This window comes from Leptopilina heterotoma, unplaced genomic scaffold (genome assembly GCF_015476425.1).
Source record: "Leptopilina heterotoma isolate Lh14 unplaced genomic scaffold, ASM1547642v1 Lhet_190, whole genome shotgun sequence".
In the NCBI taxonomy this organism is placed as follows: domain Eukaryota; kingdom Metazoa; phylum Arthropoda; class Insecta; order Hymenoptera; family Figitidae; genus Leptopilina; species Leptopilina heterotoma.
In genome coordinates this window covers 1,333,216-1,353,507 of record NW_025110909.1, presented here as the reverse complement: position 1 = coordinate 1,353,507, position 20,292 = coordinate 1,333,216, and the positions used below count along the sequence as shown (strand labels likewise).

Genomic DNA, 20,292 nt, shown 5'->3' with positions numbered 1-20,292 from the left:
CAATTAAAATTGGTACTTTACTTAGGTATTTTCACGATTTTTAAATGTAATAACATTCTTGCAGAAAAATTACAAATATTGGGCAATAATTAATTGATCACTAAATACACACACTCGAAATAGATTTTCTTTAGTCCCGAAGCTATTTTGCGAAATATTAATCTTTAACCTTTTACAATTTTTATCAGATTAATACATATGATTTTTAAAGGCAGAAATTTCTTGTTTAATCATTTTGAACAAACTTCAGTTTTAAAAATATCACATAAGTAGTAAATTAGGTATGTGTTTTCTTTAATATTTTTTAATACATGAAAAAGTGACAGTTTTTACGATCTCATATACTTTAGATACGCTTATTTTACAATAAATATTAAAAACATTTAAAAAAATTCTTTTTGTTCAAGGATCATAATACCTTTAAAATTATTCCTGCAAAATATTATTAATTTTTAAAATTAGTCGGCAACGATTTTAGTCGAAATATGATGGAATGACTCTGCATACAACAATAAAAATGTTTTTTTAAGATCTACAACAATCATTTAAAGCATTTTTTTGACATTTTACTTATTATAAAAGATAAATGGGCAAATCTAAAAAACATGCTCACTTCGACAAAAAAAGGGAAAATTTTTTAATTTGTGAGCACTCATGCATTGTTTTTATCATTTTACTCATAATTATTCAATAAATCAGAAAATATCAATGTAATTAATATTCATAAATTGCTTCAAAAGTTAGACGGAAAACAAACTTTCGGATATGCTATATCACAGTTACAAACGACCTGACTTGTGAAATATTAAACAAGAAATAAACAAAATTCAAATTATACTATTAATATTATAAATTTCATTAATTATCATTTTTTAAAATTAACTTGAACATTTTCTGCTCCTTGCAGAAAATTGCATTCCATATAAGTAACAAAAAATAATCGATTCTCTCATTTTATCCCGTTTGAGGATTTTTAAATCTAGCGGAATTATTAATAAATACATGGCAACAGTAAATACTAATCAAGAAAAAAAAGTATTTTTAAATATAATAAAAATATAAAGGATAATATTAAATTACCTGAAGACATTGCGGTTTCTTTACTTTAGACGTTAATGAATAGGTTACAATTGACAATTAGTATGAACTTCGTCATTTACAAAAAAAACATAAATGTTGGCTAATTTTAAAATCATAGCTTTGCACCAACTTCAAAATACATACGTAAAAAACCACACGATGTAGTAAATCACGATTTTTATACATTCCTAATAAAAACTTTTTGAAGCATTTTACAGGTATATGTAAAAATGATAAATCTATCAGTTACAAAAGAAATTAAAGAAATTATGTGGTTTTGAATTATTTTGTAAGTGTGCCTTCAAATAAGGTGTCATTTAAATAAAGATAACCACCTTTCAGAATATTTTACCATTAAAGGTCAATTTATTTTAAAGGCACACGTTTTGTTAACATACCAAATTGTTAAAAATCGTTTGTCAAAATAAAATGTGTACTTGGAAATTTTTAAAAATGAAATGCTTCAAAAACTACATGCAAAAAAATTGAATAATTTATTGTGGTTGAAATTAGAGTCACCCCTTATTAAATACTCACCATTTCGATATTTTTTGTTGCACACTTTTCTCACTTAGTATATTTGAAAGGAATAAATAAGAAATAATAATACACAAAATATCAGATTAATACATAACTTGCTTTAAAAGTTATTTTCAGTTCAATCTTCCATCTCCTAAAAATCACCGCCAAATTTTTGAGTTTTTCTATTATTCTCTGACTTTTAAGTCGCATAACACATAAATTATTCAATTAACCACTCCAAACTTTTTCTGAGGCATTGAGTAGCACAACATGTATTTTATCCAGAAGAAATTAGGTTTGTTGTAGGGCATACGTACATAAAAAAGCAAAGTCACATAAAAGTTGAATGTTTTTTAGATTTACCCAAATGCGGAAAACCATGATTTTCATTGATCTTTTTTATAGATAAATTTTTATTAAAGTTAGGTAAATGGTTTGGAAAATGACAGATAATATTTTAGAAAGCTATACTTTCTTATAGGACAATAATTACCTAAATTATCTAGCCAATTCCAAACTTAAAATAAGAGATAATGTTTTTGGGGTTATAGTTTTTGAATCTGAAGTTTTAGAGGTAGGAAAATATACAAAAAATTTAAGAAATTTTCAAGTTTATTCTAAGAAAAAAAATTCAAATGAAAGTTTTTACAAGAAGTAGGTACGCGGTTTTCGTACACTGAATGTCGGCATTTGATTCCTGTGTGCAATACGTTTGGGCAATGGGAACCTGATTTTGGCATCGTGGAATTGTTTGACTTGAGGTCTACGACATTGAGCAGCTTTGATGATCTCGACCTTTATAATTTGGATTGAATGAGCACGAGCTCGATGTCGTGCACCCATGTCTCGGTAGCATTGAGTTACCGCGCCGCTCACGCTCAAGTCTCTGTACTCTCGGTACATATTATGAGTTCCAGACCTTGAATCATATCGCAACCAAATCCCGAAATTCTTTATTGTTGTTGGTGTTTTCTCAGAAATCTGAAAAAAAGAAATATAATAAGTAATTTTTTTTTAATTTTGAGGAACGCAGCTGCCATTTTCACCAAACTATTTTTTTCCTGCCAGAATTTAAACTGCAAGTACCAATACAACAAAATTCAACGTGATATTCATATTATGTTTTGCTTCAGATGAACAAGGTTGAAAAAGTCAAAAACTAATCTATCCCCATAGGAAATTTAGAGAAAGAAGTTAATATTTTTAGTAATGTGCATTAATAATCACAATTACTGTTGTCACTAAAGTATTGTACACTTAGTAGATTTGAATAAAGAAAGATTTTATAAGAAAAAAACTATTTCATTTCATTACTGATGCAGTCTTACATAACCCATTTTTCGAAAACTCAGTATAAATCATTAACAATAGATTTTATAAATACTGCTTTTTATTTTGAATATATATATTTTTGCTAAATTCATTTAAATTAACGAAAATTATTTGAAAATAACTCACCAGAACAGTTAAAATCAGTATTTTTTTCTACTTCCACAGAATAATAACATCATTTTCTTTTTCTTATATCTTCTGTGGAGAAAAAAGAATTTTCACGAAACCTTTTAAACTTGATTTGTTTTAAAATTATAAATTTATTTTAATTGAAATCAAGTTTAAAAGGTTTCGCGAAAATTCCCTTTTCTCTACAGAAGATATAAGAAAAAGAAAATGATGTTTATTATACTGTGGAAGTACAAAAAAATACTGATTTAATTGTTCTGGTGAGTTATTTTCAAATAATTTTTGTTAATTTAAATGAATTTAGCAAATATATATATATATATATATATTTAAAATAAATAGCAGTATTTATAATCTATTGTTAATGATTTATATACTGAGTTTTCGAAAAATGGGTTATGTACACGGAAAGAAAAAGTCCGTCAACCATTAATGGATTAGTATATTACTTTGAGATGGGACTCTTTTTCCGTTGATGGTTACTTAACTTTACTTAACGATTGAAAAACTTCATAAAAGTTTAAAAAACAATTCATTGATTGATTAGAATGCCAGTATGTGACCAATTGTTTTAGATTTAATGCTGAATTGTTATCAATGGCTGTTTGAATGTTTACGAATCATTATTGAAAGTTTGTGAAACGTTAGTTGACTCGTATTCTAAATCGGTGCTCTTCACTAGTGCATTGTTGCGCAGTGTACCGATGCGCATTTCCTCCGGTTTCTCTATAGTCCATGTGTTTTTGCTGTCTGCTATACATATCCCTATATACTATTATGTGTAATGTGAATGTTTAACTTAAGGGGAGGTTCTCATTGCGGGAATCAAAAAAATTTATTTCTTTTTTATTGTATTTTTTGAAAGCTATATATATGTAGAATATGTGTGTATAGCGATTTTTTGATCCGAAGAATATTTTCGTTCTTATGGAGTCTTGAACTCACCGGCGTCCCGAGCACTGAATAACAAATGTCAGGCAAATCGAATCGATTTTTAAAAATTTTGCAAATCTGACCTCAGAATCGTAAAGAGTGACCCTAAATACCTATAGATATTTATCAAATACGCAAATTGAACAAAGAATTGGAAAGAATTTAATTATTGCACAAAAATGTTTCTCAAACTTTAAACGCGTTTTTCTCGAAACAAGATTTTTCAAACTGGTGGGCATCGTAGCGTCTAAACTATTTAGTCAATCAACTTCGGGTTTGCGGCTAATTAAAGGTAACTAAATTCTACTGGGGTTATACCTATAATATGGTAAAATTGTTAACAATAGAGATTTTTACAAGAGGTCAAATATAGAAAAATAATGCAAAAACGCAGTTTTTTTAAAAATGTGTCCGCCATTTTGTCATTTTGTTAACTTTTTAACTATTTTATAGGTATAACCTATTCTTTAGGATGTCATCTTTATAAAAAATTTTGAGTTTTTGTTTTAGACTAAAAATTGCGCAGTGTAGAATGCCCACCGTTTTCCATATTTAAAAAAACATTATTTTCTAGATGCGCCATATTGGCCGCCATTTTGCATTTTTTTAAAAATGAAATATATGTTTTGAAAGTTCAAGAATGTATCTTTATTTAGAAAAAAGAACTACATCGCTAAGTCATAGCCGCTCTTTGCAAAAAATTGTCAAAGTTTGTGTTTATTTTGGCCTTTGCAATGAGAACCTCCCCTTAACTAATAATTTGCAGTTGAATTGCGTCTAGAAATTGACCTCGATGAAAATATATTTTCTTTTATATTTCTCGCTAATTAAAAAGTAGTTATTAGTGCAAAATCATTTCTCACAAGTTGTGAAAAATTTTGTTATTTGGTATATAAGAACAGTTCGCTTCTAAACGTAAAGTGTTATAAGTGTGCGTTTCTACGTGTAGTTATTAAGTATGCGAATATATATGTAAGTCTTCGGTTTTAGGTTACTTGCGTTAAAATGCGAAAATGTGTTGGTCTAAAGCGTCTAAGAGTGTAAATAAAATATCGGAACTGTGAAACGAAAAAAACAGAACAGTTTTCTAAATTTTAGTGAACGAGTTTTATATGTTGATGACAGTTTTCTAAATTTTAGCAAGCAACTCATCATTGATTGTGACTCAAAGAATTTTATCCATTCAATGATTTTGTGTCCCGTCTCAAAGTAATATACTAGTCTATTAATGATTGACGGACTTTTTCTTTCCGTGTAAGACTGCATCAGTTAGAAATTTAAAAAAATTATTTAAAAGAATGTAAAATATATTTAGTGCCATAAACCACTAAAATATAATCCAATTGTATTCAAGAATATTATATATATATTATATAATATTCTTGAATACAATTGGATTATATTTTAGTGGTTGGTCCTAACTAGATTCTATAGGTAGGGCCAAGGTAGAAGTGCATGACGTGCCAACATAGGCACTATAAAGATGTACAAGTTAGGATCTAGTTAATAAATTGGAAATCTAGGTAGAATCTATAAAGGGCCATTACACAATTTCCACACGGGATATTAATTACACCATTTTTTAAAATCGAGCAACCAGCTCTAGACGATTTTCACTGGAATGACCCAAAAGTCAAATGTTAATACTGTTATAATTTACTAAAAGCCAAAATTATCTTCTTAAGCGCATTGAGCGAAAAGTTCTGTCAACAGTTTTTTAGTGTAGTCTAAACTTCCAAAGTGCAAAACTCGGAGATTCCAGTGTACTGTGTTTATTTAATTTTTCATTTAATGTTCATCAAGTTCGATTTAAATTAATGATGATGCTCCGGAATATAATAAATTTTTAGTATAGATAATTAAAATACCTGTTTTAAAGAGACTATTTCACCAGTGGATTTCTTGAACTTCTTCAACTGTCTTAGGAAATACCAGAATCGAGACTTTGCTACAATTGCATCTGGTGAAAAAATCCTCATCTTATAGAGAGGTGTTGTCTTTTCTTTCTCAGTGGGCAATTTTCGTCCAACCACCTCATATGCTTTCAACTGCAAAAATAAAAACCCTTAATTTGGATAATTAATACAAGAATTAATTTACTACATTAATTACTCTTTGTACAGGAAAGTTAATATACGTTTATGTTATCAAATAATTGCAATTATTCAATTATGCTGTAAACTTAATTTTAGTGTTTTACACTGGCTCAAAATTTCTGAAGCGTGCCACTAATTTTTCGATAGAAATATTTTTATATTTCATATCAATAATTTTATAGTATTTTCGTACCATAATATGACCCCAAAGTTGTTTTTGCAAAATTTTAATTTTTTTAAGAGTTATTGTTTAAACAATTTTTAAGCATTAAATTATTTAAACATTTTTTTCTAGCGTTCTATTTGATCGATTTTAATAAAATTTGAAATGAGTAATATACAATAACCCTGCTTTCCAACAAAAAAAATTTGTTAAATTTTGTTCATAATTTGTTTAAAATAGCAACAATTGTTATAAACAAATAGAAATAAAATATACTTCTCCGCCTAATTTCGTATTTTTTCTTGTCAATTATGATACCCTGTTTTATCACGAGTATTTCCCAAAAAAAAAAGTTAGTATATTGCATTAGGTCAAAAGTTATTAATATTTTAGTGGCCGCGCGCGCTGCGATATTGACGCGCCACACAGTGAGATTTTCTTACAATTTACTGTTCAAAAATTTCTACAGCTTACAATTTTTGAACGATTTGAGTGTTCTTGGATTTAAATTAAAGGGAATTAAATTCTTTAGACATCCCTCGAGTCCGATTTTTAAAATTTTAATTGTTTATAATTTTTTAGTTTAATCAAAGTTAACAAATTAATACAATTTTGTAAAAAAGGACGTTTATTTCTTATTCCGTTACTGAACATGATCCAAATCAGTTTAAGTTGATCCAATATGATCACTAGGCAATTAATAAAACATAAAATAATTTATTTTAATTGTTGTAAACAATATTAATTAACAAATAGATAACTTTAATTCTTATTCATTAAAAAAGGTTTTTTTTCGCGTGTAGATTTTTATTTAGGTTCATGTAAAAAATATATATCCTCCTTGTTTAAAAAATAACTTATTTAAATTGTTATAAACATTACTAATTAACAAATAGATAGCTTTGATTCCTCTTCATTAAAAAATGTCTTTTCACGTTTATTTTTTTATTTATGTTTATTTAAAGAATAGTTCTCCTTGTTTAAGAAATAACTTATTTAAATTGTTATAAACAATATTAATCAACAAATAGATTACTTTGATTTCTCTTCATAAAAAAATTTTTTTTCACGTATAGTTTTTTATTAAGGTTCATTTAAAGAAAATTAAAATGTAAGTATAAAAACTTATTATAAGTTTACGGACTATTTAAAATAAGTACTTATACTTACCTTCTAACATTTTCTAAATGAAGCTATATAAAAAACCACAGATGAAAAAAAAATTTTTTTGGTGAAGAGGAACAAAAGTTAACTATTTGTTAATTAGTAATGTTTATAACAATTTAAATAAGTTATTTTTTAAACAAGGAGGATATATATTCTTTACATGAACCTTAATAAAAAACTACACGCAAAAAAAAACCTTTTTTAATGAATAAGAATTAAAGTTATCTATTTGTTAATTAATATTGTTTACAACAATTAAAATAAATTATTTTATGTTTTATTAATTGCCTAGTGATCATATTGGATCAACTTAAACTGATTTGGATCATGTTCAGTAACGGAATAAGAAATAAACGTCCTTTTTTACAAAATTGTATTAATTTGTTAACTTTGATTAAACTAAAAAATTATAAACAATTAAAATTTTAAAAATCGGACTCGAGGGATGTCTAAAGAATTTAATTCCCTTTAATTTAAATCCAAGAACACTCAAATCGTTCAAAAATTGTAAGCTGTAGAAATTTTTGAACAGTAAATTGTAAGAAAATCTCACTGTGTGGCGCGTCAATATCGCAGCGCGCGCGGCCACTAAAATATTAATAACTTTTGACCTAATGCAATATACTAACTTTTTTTTTTTGGGAAATACTCATGATAAAACAGGGTATCATAATTGACAAGAAAAAATACGAAATTAGGCGGAGAAGTATATTTTATTTCTATTTGTTTATAACAATTGTTGCTATTTTAAACAAATTATGAACAAAATTTAACAAATTTTTTTTGTTGGAAAGCAGGGTTATTGTATATTACTCATTTCAAATTTTATTAAAATCGATCAAATAGAACGCTAGAAAAAAATGTTTAAATAATTTAATGCTTAAAAATTGTTTAAACAATAACTCTTAAAAAAATTAAAATTTTGCAAAAACAACTTTGGGGTCATATTATGGTACGAAAATACTATAAAATTATTGATATGAAATATAAAAATATTTCTATCGAAAAATTAGTGGCACGCTTCAGAAATTTTGAGCCCACTATCAACACACCAAAAGAAATTCAAGTGAGCGGGTTGGTGCAATAATCGGTCGAGCGTGTGGACGCAAGCTCTTATACCAGTCGGGTAACAGTGAGAGACTCAGAACCAGAAGCTTATTGAGACTCGACTGGTATTAGCACGTGCGTCCACGCGCTAGACCGATTATTATTGCACTCACACTCTCAATTGTGGGAAAAAAAATTCTAAATTATTTTTTGAAGTTTTAAATAATATTTTCGATAGTTTTTCAAGAATTAAATTATTTTAAATAAATTCAATTTCAAATCTGTAAAGTTTAATTTTATTGTTAAAAATCGAAAGAATTTAAAATTAAATTAAATCTTTTCAATATTTTTAAAGGCTGTTGGACAACAAAATTGAGGATTTCATATGAATTCTTCAAATTGAATATTTTTCCAGTACTTTTGACAAAATTCTCTGATTTCCTCGACTTGTGACAACTCTGTAAAACTTAAGAACTAATTTGGAATTAAAGAGTACATTTTATACATATTTTGTTCAATCGAGTATCCCAATGCTCAATAACTCAAAAACTCCTCAATACATTGGGAGACTCAATTTTTGTGGTATGCATCATATTTAAAAATTAACATAATTCATTCGTTCAGAACATTATTAACATTATTATTATTTCCATAGATTTTGATATTTCAAAGAAAAAATATTAACTACAGTAATAAAGAAAAAAAGTATATGCGGGCAATTCCACGTGAGATTTTTGTCGACCTCTTAAAATCTGCCAAAAATATTATTTTCTATTCTGTGTCGAGAAAAACAGATACGTATTTTTTTATTTTTGTTTAATTGTCCAAATTTTCGAGTTATGAATTTTCGAAATTTTGGACTTTTAATTGTAGACCTATACTCAGTAGCTTATAAGTCCGAAAACATGCCAATCCTTAAATCACGATTTTTTTGTAAATACAAATTTTTCAGAAAATTAACAAATATACCATTCGAAAAATTATTAAATTCTACGATTAATGATACATAACTGAAAAATTTAATAATTTATACAAAGATTGCAGCAATCGACAAATTTGACAAAAAAATTTTAAAAATAAAATTTTTTTTTAAATTTTGTGAACCTCTGCATATTTTTTAAAAATTGTAGAAAAAATTCAAAACTTAAATAGGTGTGATCATTCAAGTCTCATCTTTAATTTAAGACCAAAAAAGTACAAAAATCTTAATCGGTTCGTGAGATATCATTCTAAACGTCCGAGCATGTTTTTTGACAAATGCATTGAATTAGTCGATTTTGAACGGGTTTTGGCTGAAAATTCTCGGCCGTTTATAATGATATCTCACTAACCAATTAAGATTTTTGTACTTTTTTGGTCTTAAATTAAAGATGAGACTTGAATGATCACACCTATTTAAGTTTTGAATTTTTTTTACAATTTTTAAAAAATATACAAAGGTTGAAAAAATTTCAAAAATAATTTTATTTTTTTAATTTTTTTGTCAAATTTGTCGATTGCTATAATCTTTGTATAAATTTTAAAAAATTTCAGTTATGTATCATTAATCGTAGAATTTAATAATCTTTCGAATGGTATATTTGTTAATTTTCTGACATTTGTATTTACAATAAAATCGTGATTTAAATATTGGCATGTTTGTGGGCCGTGCGCGTGCCGCCGTACCGATAATTCCCGACGGTAGTGTAAAGTATCCTGATTCTTCAGATTAGATGTATTTAAAAAGAACTAAACATTGTTATTTAAAAAAAAAGAAGTTTTCTATTTTCATTACAAAATTAAAACAAGAAATATCAAGAAAATTTTATAAATGAACCAGAGACTTCCTAATTGTAAAATAATAAATTAATACAGTAAAACTTCGAAGTTGGTACAGTTGGATTTCGAAGGACCAAAAAAACTTTCCGATATATGTAAGCGGGAAAATTTTTATGTATTTGAAATTTAAGGGACCGAAAAAAAATTCGTGACCGAAGCAGAAAATATAAATGAAAAGGTTAGATACAGGAAAGTTTTACAGTAGCCATGTTAAATAAATAGAGAATTTTATATCAAGCAGAATAAAAGTTTCACTAGTATTATATCTATTCAACATATTACTAAAATATTTTAAGTCAATTAAATGACATATCCCCTAATAATAAGCATAGAAAAATGCGTAGGGTTTGCATGGACGAAATAACAGGAATGTATCATTCCGACCGTCATGTAAGAAATGTAAATGGAGGAAAATTCACAAAATAAGTAGCAGTAGTTTATTATTTTGCCCGTTTAAGGTTTCCTAATTAATTTTTATATTACATTTCATTTAAGAAAAAAGAATTAAAAACATGAATTGTCATACTTCTTTTTATTAAAAAATTTTAACGACAGGAGCCTTCGAAAATAATAATGTTACAATAATATAATATAATTAATTACCTTATACAAGCGACATAATATATCACTGCTGCTTTTCGATATACCCAACTCAGATATTTTTCATGACATTGCCCACAAATGGGCGATATATACACTGTTCCTAAAAAAGTACACAGAGATTTTTATGCTGCCGAATGCCAACTGTCAACAAGATATAAAGTTTTGTCTTGGTAAGTCCAGAATGTAAACTTATTAAACGTCGACAAATTCATTTCAACGCGTTATTGCATCGCTTTTTTAACCTAAAATTGACATTCAATTACCATCATCCTAATTTTTTGTCCAACTTGGTGAAACTTTTATTTGTTGGCGGCAGTAATGTTAAAAAAGTTTCTCTTGTACAGTTTCGACCAGTAAATAAATCTTCTATTTGAAAAAATAATTTACTTACTTCCCCTTTTGCCTTCATTTTACAAGTTTTACAATCGCACCTTTCAATCAAGAAAACAAAGAGGTTTTTCTTTCTTTTGGTTAAATGGCCTCTGGTCCCAGTATGGAACAACTACACTGTAAAAAAGCCTAATGTAAATTTACAACGTGTAATACGGAAGCGCCTATACGCCACTGTAACCGAATCGCGTATGTGTGCATAAAGTGCAGAATAGATCTGTAACCGGAACCGCAATCGTAACCGTAAGCGTAAGAATGAGTTAGAGAAGGATAAACAATATACCTATCCTTCTTTAACTCATTATTACGGTTACGCTTACGATTGCGGTTCCGGTTACAGATCTATTTTGCGTTGGCCTTAAGGTACAAATGCAAGAATTGCGTGCGAGGGACCCCCTTAGGCTAGCTGAAATTCCCTAGAATAGAATTAAAGGCCAACGCAGAATAGATCTGTAACCGGAACCGCAATCGTAACCGTAAGCGTAAGAATGAGTTAGAGAAGGATAAACAATATACCTATCCTTCTTTAACTCATTCTTACGGTTACGCTTACGATTGCGGTTCCGGTTACAGACACTGTAAAAAAATCTGCTGTAAATTTACTATGTCCGACGTTGGAAAGTTTGGTCACTATGTCCGACGTGGTATTTTTACACGCCGACTGTAATCTACATAACCTGCAAATATTTTTTGAAATAATATTTTCAGTCGTAACTTTTTGTATTTATGAAATATAGCCCAAAACTTTTTGTTATATTATTATTTACTTATAAATTAGCATATACTTTCTATAAATGTACATTATATACACTTTTTTAGAGTTATTTATAAAAACTTGAAAATTTTTTGAAAATCTTAAAGGAATAAGAAAATTACATTCGCCATGTAATTGTACAGATCGTGCGACGTAATATTACGTCAAAGTGTAGAAATACACGCAATGTAAAAATACCACGTCGGACATAGTGATCAAATTTTCCTACGTCGGACGTAGTAAATTTACACAAAACTATTAAATTACATAGTCGTATAATGTAAAATTATTAAAAATAGTAAAACTACTTTTGGAACGAAATAAATTTACTACGTACAACCTATAATTTTGATGTGTGAAATTACAAGTTTCGTGTTATTTTACACCAGATTTTTTTACAGTGGATCTATTCTGCGTTGGCCTTAATTGCGAGCGTGCCTACCCCTTAGGCCGCAGTCCCATGGCAGCGTTTTGCGTTGCGTTGTAATAAGAGAGAATGCAGCAAACGTATATTTGCGTCTTTTTCTCTCCCATTACGACGCAACGCAAAACGCTGTCATGCTCATGGGACTCCACCCTTATGCTGATTCCACACTTACCCAGTCGCTCCGCTTTTCCGTGGCGCTTTGCGTGAGACAGAAAAAGATAGAGATAGTCTCTGTCTTTTTCTATCTCACGCAAAGCGCCATGGAAAAGCGGAGCGCTGGGTAAGTGTGGAACAGGAAGGAAGAGTAAGGAGACCGAACTCTGCTTCTACAAATGTCTGAGAAATATGCACGAAAAGTGCCAGACTCACTGTGTTCTAGTTGATCACCAATTAAGTCGATCATGCGCACTGAACTAAAGTTCAGTGTTGACATAGATGAAAAGTGTGGTTATGTCAAGGTAAATATTATATAGTTTAAGCAGTGTTAATTTTAAAAGCAAATTTATTTATTTGCAATTGTGATATTATTTAGATTTTCAAAATAATAAAATTTAATAATATATTTATGAAAAGGGAAAAATTTTGCGAAAATGGTTAAGAAGAATTGTGTTTATAACTAGAGTATATTTACATACCGTAGAAGGATAGAAGAGACTAATGTTTTTAGACTCTTTTTCTTTCTTTACATCCTGGCAGACAACACGACATTTTTTAAATAAAATAAATAAATAATTATTAAAACGAAATGTATTGTATAATTATGTATGTATCTCACTAAGACCGGCTAAATGTAAACATTAGATCTTACATCTCACTCGCACAATTTTTACGAGAAACAGAGACACAACACAGCTTATGCGCATGATCAACTTAATTGGAGGTCGACTGGAACGCAGTGAGCCTGGCACTTTTCGTGCATATTTCTCTGAGATTTTTAAAGCGCTTTCTACACAGAGTTCGGTCTCCTTACTCTTCCTTCCTGGTGTGGAATCTGCCTGCCTGCAGGTTGTCATGGTAACGTACAAGAGTAAGAGAGTCAGTGACTTCAAACTTCTCCCTTACTCTCGTTGCTCCTGCCTGCGCAGGCAGGCAGCCTGCAGAGGTGTAAAGTCCAACGCACAATAGGTTCGCGAAGGTCATTCGCGAACGAAACGCATGAGATAAACAAGGACACAAATATATATCTCTGTCCTTTCCTAACTCATGCTTTGCGTTCGCGAACGACTTTCGCGAATCTATTGTGCTTAGGCCTTAACCGCAGCCTAAAGTCCAACGCACAATAGGTTCGCGAAAGTCGTTCGCGAACGAGACACATGATATAGACAAGGACACAGATATATCTCTGTCCTTTTCTAACTCATGCTTTGCGTTCGCGAACGACTTTCGCGAACCTATTGTGCTTAGGCCTTAAGTCCAATGCACAATTCTAGTTCGGAAAAGTCGTTGGCGAAGCAGTTATAGATTGTATGTTTTGTTTGGAACCAACAATATAATATTATAAAGGATATACATATTACTTTTAGATACGAAAAAATTGTTTTTATGTTTCAAACATTATGGGCGAATTTATTGCATCTAACAACGTTAGTGGACAAAATCTGCTTCGCTTGGTTTCTAGAGGAAATGCAGTTATTGCAGAATTAATGTGTTTGAAGGATTATATTCCTTCAGTTTATAGGTTAGTTTAAGGGTTAAATTTTTTCTTGTGTTGGATGAAAGTAAATCATTTTGCGAATTATTATAAAAATATACCATTAAAAATAATTGATCCATCACTGTTGAATTTAAGAAAAAATGTTAATTTACAGAAATACAAAAATTTCAATTTAAAGACGTCTGGTTTTAAGATATTTGCTGTGTCGATTCGTTTTCGTCAGATTTTTTTTAACGCTGTGTCTATTTAGCCCGCTAGCGGGATGAATAGTGCCAGTAAATTATTTAACGCTGTGTCTATTTAGCCCGCTAGCGGGATGAATAGTGCCAGTAAATTATTTATCCCGCTAGCGGGATACAAGTAATCACGGTAAGTTATTTAGCCCGCTAGCGGGATAAGTAAGGATTATAGGCTATTTATCCCGCTAATTTAAAAAAATAATAAATATAAAGTATTTACTCGCCTAGATACATGGTAAAAATTGGTAAGTCTATTAAATATTAATTATTTAATTTTAGCAAATGAAAGATAATAAATTAATAATAAATGTTATATTCTATTATTAAATATTATATTATATTTATTTAGATATAAAAGCTGTGAAAGTATTTATAAAATTTTATAAAAATGCAACTTATGATTTAAATATATATTAATTTCTCAAAAGAATTTTATTATTTACAAAAATAATTGAGCGTTTCGGTGCAATAATCGGTCTTGCCTCATAGCATCCTGCCGGCGCAAGACCGATTATTGCACCGAAACGCTCAATTGAATTCTTGACAAAAATTTTACAATTTATAAAGATAATTGAATTGTTTCGAAGACTTTTATATCAGAATTGTTGAAAATTATTGAATTTAAAAAATATTTTTAAAAATAATTGTATTCTTTCGAGAAATTAATTATTAAAATTAAATTGGAAATAATTATTTCTTTGAAGGGTTTCAGTATTCAAAAAATATTTTAATTCTTGCAAAGAATTTTCTTATTTATAAAAATAATTGAATTCTTGTAAAGAATTTTTCAATTTCGAATTTTTATAAGAATTTTATTGAAAATTTTAAAAATAATTATTTTTTTAAAAGAGGAGATTTTTAGAAGTTTTTCAAAAGTCAGGGAATTTTAATCGAAAGAAAGGACAAATTTAAAAAATTTGATGAATGTCAATGTAGTTTTTGTATTTAGACTTTTTTGTGTAGGTAATTTTTGATAAACGGACTTTGGCCGTTTATATAAATAAATAAATATAGCTCATTAAGCACGATTTTAATTGTAAATTTGGGGTGTGACTTTTTTCATAATAAAAGTTTCAAACAAATTAAAAATTTTGTTAATAAGCAATTTTAAATTACATTTTGCTTTTCTTTATAAAAAATAAAATAGTAGGTACAAAATATTATTTAAATAAAAAAATCGGATTGTTTTGAGTTTTTAAAAAAAATTATGATTTTTATCAGCCATGATTATATTATGTATATTCAATTTCTTATATTTCATAAAACAAATTAAAATTAGAATATAAATTATATTTAAATCATAAGTTGCATTTTTATAAAATTTTATAAATACTTTCATAGATTTTATAACTAAATAAATATTTACTGGCACTATTCATCCCGCTAGCGGGCTAAATAGACACAGTGTTTTTTTAAACTTGATAATTAATTTTTACGAATAAAGCAAACTTTAAAGAAGTATAATTACTTCTTGTCTATTATGAATTGTGTTATTTTTAATAGTTATTTATAAACAAAGTTCGTAATATCCAAATACGTCAGTTATCGGCAGGGATGAAAACTGATAGCCTTAGTAATCGGCAATGATATTTTTATCTATTTTACTGCATAATTACACTGCAAAAAGACATTGACAAATTTTCCTAACGATGATAATTTTACTTTGGAAATTCTTGGAATAACCCTTCTTTTAATGCAGGCAAAATATATAAATATTCCAAGTGAAAAAATACAAAAGATTGTAATATTTCTCTTTTAAATATATAGGTACACTGAAAAAAAATTTAATTGAATCAAATCAAAATTAATTGACTCAATTAAATGATTGTCTATTATCCAATAAATATTTATTTGAACCAAGTATAAATATTTATTAGATCTGAGTACTTTATTTTAACATATCAAATAAATATGTATACATTTGTACCAAATACGAATTACTTTTAAGTCAAATAAATGTAATAATTAGATCTAATAAATATTGCTTTAAATCAATAATGAAAATTATTTGATTCAATAATGCATAGTTTTTAATTCAAGTAAATATTTATTCGCACCAATAAAACAAGTTTTTTGACGTAACTAAATATTTATTTGTATCAAATATGAAATATTCAATTATTCATCATAATTAATTTTTTAATTAAGACTAATATCCTTTTAATTGAGTCAAATAATTAACTATTTAGTCCAAGTACAAAATTTATTTGCATAAAAACAAAGCAGTTTTGGATTCAAATAAATCTCAATTTGTAAGGTGCCTGAAGTTGCCATCGATGCTCAGCATCGAAAATTTTTCATCAGACCATAAATTTTTTTTGCATTTTCGTACTCAAGTAGGCACCCAATAAATACCTACCAAGTTTCATCCCATTATCGATAGGGGAAAGTTGTCAAATCAACCCCTAAATATATAATAAAGTTCAAAAAAATAGGAAAAAATTGTTATTTATAAACCAATAACGAGACCATAAATTTTATTGCATAAAATTCATTCACTCGATGCCCAATGAATACAAAAAAATTTTGACCCCCATATTGATAGGGGAAAGTTGTCATTTTCAACCCTTAAAATTAAAAAAATCGAAAAAAAATTAGAAAAAAATTTATTAAAATTGCAGTTTTCCTTTGACCAGCGATTTTCTTTTTGCATATTGCTTCTACACATTCCACTAATAAATAAAAATAATTTCATAAAAATTGAAGCCCGGAAAACTTTAATTTTTTGCCAGTAAATGAAACTTTTTTCACTTCCATATAGGTAAAAAAAGTTATAAAAATAATAAAAATTCAAATTTTGTACTATCGATTCTACCTTGGAAGGGACTCAAGCCTTAAAAACATCAACAACTGAACCGACATGGAAAATTATATTCGATGTCTATATAAATTGCAAGTGTAAAAATTTCAAGATTTCTTATTATTTTTCTAAAATTATTTGAAATTAATATGAATCTTGCTAAAATTATTATATTTAATATATTTAACACATATTTCTATTATTTGAGACAAATAATTTGTATTTATACCCAACATCCATTTATTTGAATGAAATAACTAAATTAATAGTTTCAAATAACTTTATTATTATCGTTTCAATAAGTGATTTATTTGATAAAAATTTTTTTTATTTGTTTTTATTAAATACTTTATTAGCATTCAATAATGCTTTATATGCATTAAATAATTTAGTTTACTTGAAGCGATAAAATAAATTAATTGTGTCAAATAAAGTTTATTTATATCAAATATCCAATTACTTGGGTGAAATAAATAAATTCAAATAAATGTGATTCAAATAATTCAAGTTATTTGAAGTAAATAAATATTTATTATATCCAAATAAAAATTATTTGAATCAAATAAATATTTTTTAAATAAATTGAATTAATTGAATCAAATAATTTTTTTCAGTGTATTTTTAACTCTACGGTAATTTTTACTCTTTTAATGGGGGGCGTTAGGTCTAAACGGTGAAAAAAAGAATGTTTTTAAGAATTTTTTTGGCGATACGCAGAAAGTTAATTTATTTTATCGCTTTGCATATAATATTGCAACATTTGAACAATATTTCTCTAAATTTTAATTAAAAAATATTAATAATTGGGCGAGATAATGAGATTTTCCTCAGGCGCCTCCAAAAAAATTGATTTGCCGTGTACACTCAAGTTGCAATAGAATCATCTAAAACAAAAAAATTAAAGTGCATTTGTTGAAAGAGATGTTTTTTGAGGTAACGCTGGGAGGAATTTTTTTGTTATTTGTCGATTTTTTGTAACACTTGAAAGCCAAAAAGTCGATTTTCGCTATAAAAAAATCGATTAACTTGTTATATTGTAAAATTGGCCATTTAAAAAAAAGCTCAAAAAACATCTCCTTTAACAAATGCACTTTAATTTTTTTGTTTTAGATGATTCTATTGCGACTTGAGTGTACACGGCAAATCAATTTTTTTGGAGGCGCCTGAGGAAAATCTCATTATTTCGCCCAATTATTAATATTTTTTAATTAAAATTTAGAGAAATATTGTTCAAATGTTGCAATATTATATGTAAAGCGATAAAATAAATTAACTTTCTGTGTATCGCCAAAAAAATTCTTAAAAACATTCTTTTTTTCACCGTTTAGACCTAACGCCCCCCATTAAAAGAGTAAAAATTACCGTAGAGTTAAAAATACACTGAAAAAAATTATTTGATTCAATTAATTCAATTTATTTAAAAAATATTTATTTGATTCAAATAATTTTTATTTGGATATATGTAATAAATATTTTTTTGCTTCAAATAACTTGAATTATTTGAATCAAATAAATTTTAATTGGGTCAAGTAAATAATTAATTGACTCTAATTCGTATTTGGTACAAATAAATATTTATTTGATATATGTTGAAATAAAGTACTCAGATCTAATAAATATTTACTTGCTTCAAATAGAAATTTATTGGATAATAGCAATTAAACCATTTAATTGAGTCAATTAATTTTTATTTGATTCAATTAATTTTTTTCAGTGTGGGAAAACTTCCTCAGACCTTATTTTATACAATATAATATACCTACTAATAATAATAATATATTTATTCTGCTCTATAAAATATTACATTTTGTAGCAGAAGAATTTCGTTTACAATATATTTGATAATATCAGCCTTTAGATTTTTTCTATACTACTCATTCAACATGAACGCACGCAACAACAAACTACCTGCCGATATTTAACACCCTGACGATCACCAATACATTTACCTTATTTATTGGACTAAAATGAGCTTCTGTAAAAAAAATGAAAATTTTTTGACCATACCGTTTAAAAGATATTTAACGCTAAACTTAAATAAATATTGAAACATTTGCTGTAATAGCGAATTCGATTATCTGTTCTTGGAGAGCTCTTGCTCCGTGCAATAGTACTCTTTGCTCTGTTCCTTAATGTCTGGCTATAGCTAGAGACCTGAACTTCATGCGAATCGCATAGTCGCATAATGTTTCCAAATTAAATATCACATTAAAATTTTTTGATTTAAGAAGAATACACGTATACATTTGATTTTTAATCGCAAAAAAACGCAAAATTGTACATTCAACGCATAATTATTTTTTATAGCATAGTTTAACATTTTCTGCATAATCGTAGCATAACTTCGGATTTTTCGATTAAAGGTACTAAATTATTTTATTCTTTCCAGTTTTAAAACATTTATCAATTTCCCACGGCTGCTTTTGATTATCATGGCCGGATTTAGTGTACGAAGGGCCTTCTTATCTGTGAACAAAATTATAATCTTAAACAATGTTTATTTCAAAACGTAAAATATGCACATATTTTAAACAGTTTTTGCAGAAACCTACTAACTTAGTACACTGAAAAAAAAATTTATTTGAATCAAATGAAAATTATTTGATCCAAATAAATCATTTATTTGGTTATAATCCAATAAATGTGTATTTGAACCAAATACATATGTATTTGACCTAAATATTTCATTTTATCGCATCAAATAACTATTTATTTGAATCAAATACAAATTATTCAAATCAAATAAATGGAATATTTCAAACTAATAAATAATTATTTGAATCAATTATAGAAATTATTTAACTCAAATAAATATTTACTAGACCTAAGTATTTTGTTTTATCGTATCAAATAAATAGTTATTTGTATCAAATACAAATTATTCAAATCAAATAAATGGAATATTTGAAGCTAGTAAATAATTATTTGAATCAATTATGAAAATTATTTCATTCTATATTTAATAAAAAAATTTTTTTTTTAATATTTAGTATTTTTTTTAATTTATTAATATATTATTATATTATATTTATATTTTATATTATATATATTAACTGATTTTTTAACAGACTTTTAACATTATTTACAAACATGTTCACACAGTTTTTATTCACAACACAACACACAATTTTATTATTT

General features: G+C 27.3%; 2 protein-coding genes across 6 annotated transcripts in view; one reads left to right on the top strand and one right to left on the bottom strand.

Moving 5' to 3' along the window:
• Positions 1–2,196: 2,196 nt before the first annotated feature.
• Positions 2,197–11,420, bottom strand: LOC122500720 (60S ribosomal protein L18a-like). 2 transcript variants are annotated; one of them, XM_043609785.1, is made up of 3 exons: positions 11,282–11,420; positions 5,865–6,044; positions 2,197–2,583 (listed from the first exon to the last, which is right to left on the bottom strand). In XM_043609785.1, exons 1-3 carry the CDS (start codon positions 11,297–11,299, stop codon positions 2,248–2,250), a joined length of 534 nt encoding a protein of 177 aa, XP_043465720.1. In that variant the 5' UTR covers positions 11,300–11,420; the 3' UTR covers positions 2,197–2,247. The 2 variants fall into 2 exon arrangements, with proteins under 2 accessions (XP_043465720.1, XP_043465721.1); XM_043609786.1 differs by lacking the exon at positions 11,282–11,420 and adding an exon at positions 10,891–10,983.
• A 2,459-nt stretch (positions 11,421–13,879) lies between these two features.
• The window catches only part of LOC122500724 (WASH complex subunit 5), a 182,912-nt gene continuing 176,499 nt past the window's right edge, over positions 13,880–20,292 (top strand). For 2 of the 4 annotated variants that reach the window (XM_043609791.1, XM_043609790.1), the window contains exon 1: positions 13,881–14,139. In XM_043609791.1, coding sequence (XP_043465726.1) covers positions 14,018–14,139 — 122 coding nt within the window. In that variant the 5' untranslated portion in view covers positions 13,881–14,017. Of the gene's footprint in view, positions 14,140–14,577; positions 14,600–20,292 lie in introns of those variants that run through there. The other 2 variants (XM_043609793.1, XM_043609792.1) reach the window with 2 other exon arrangements.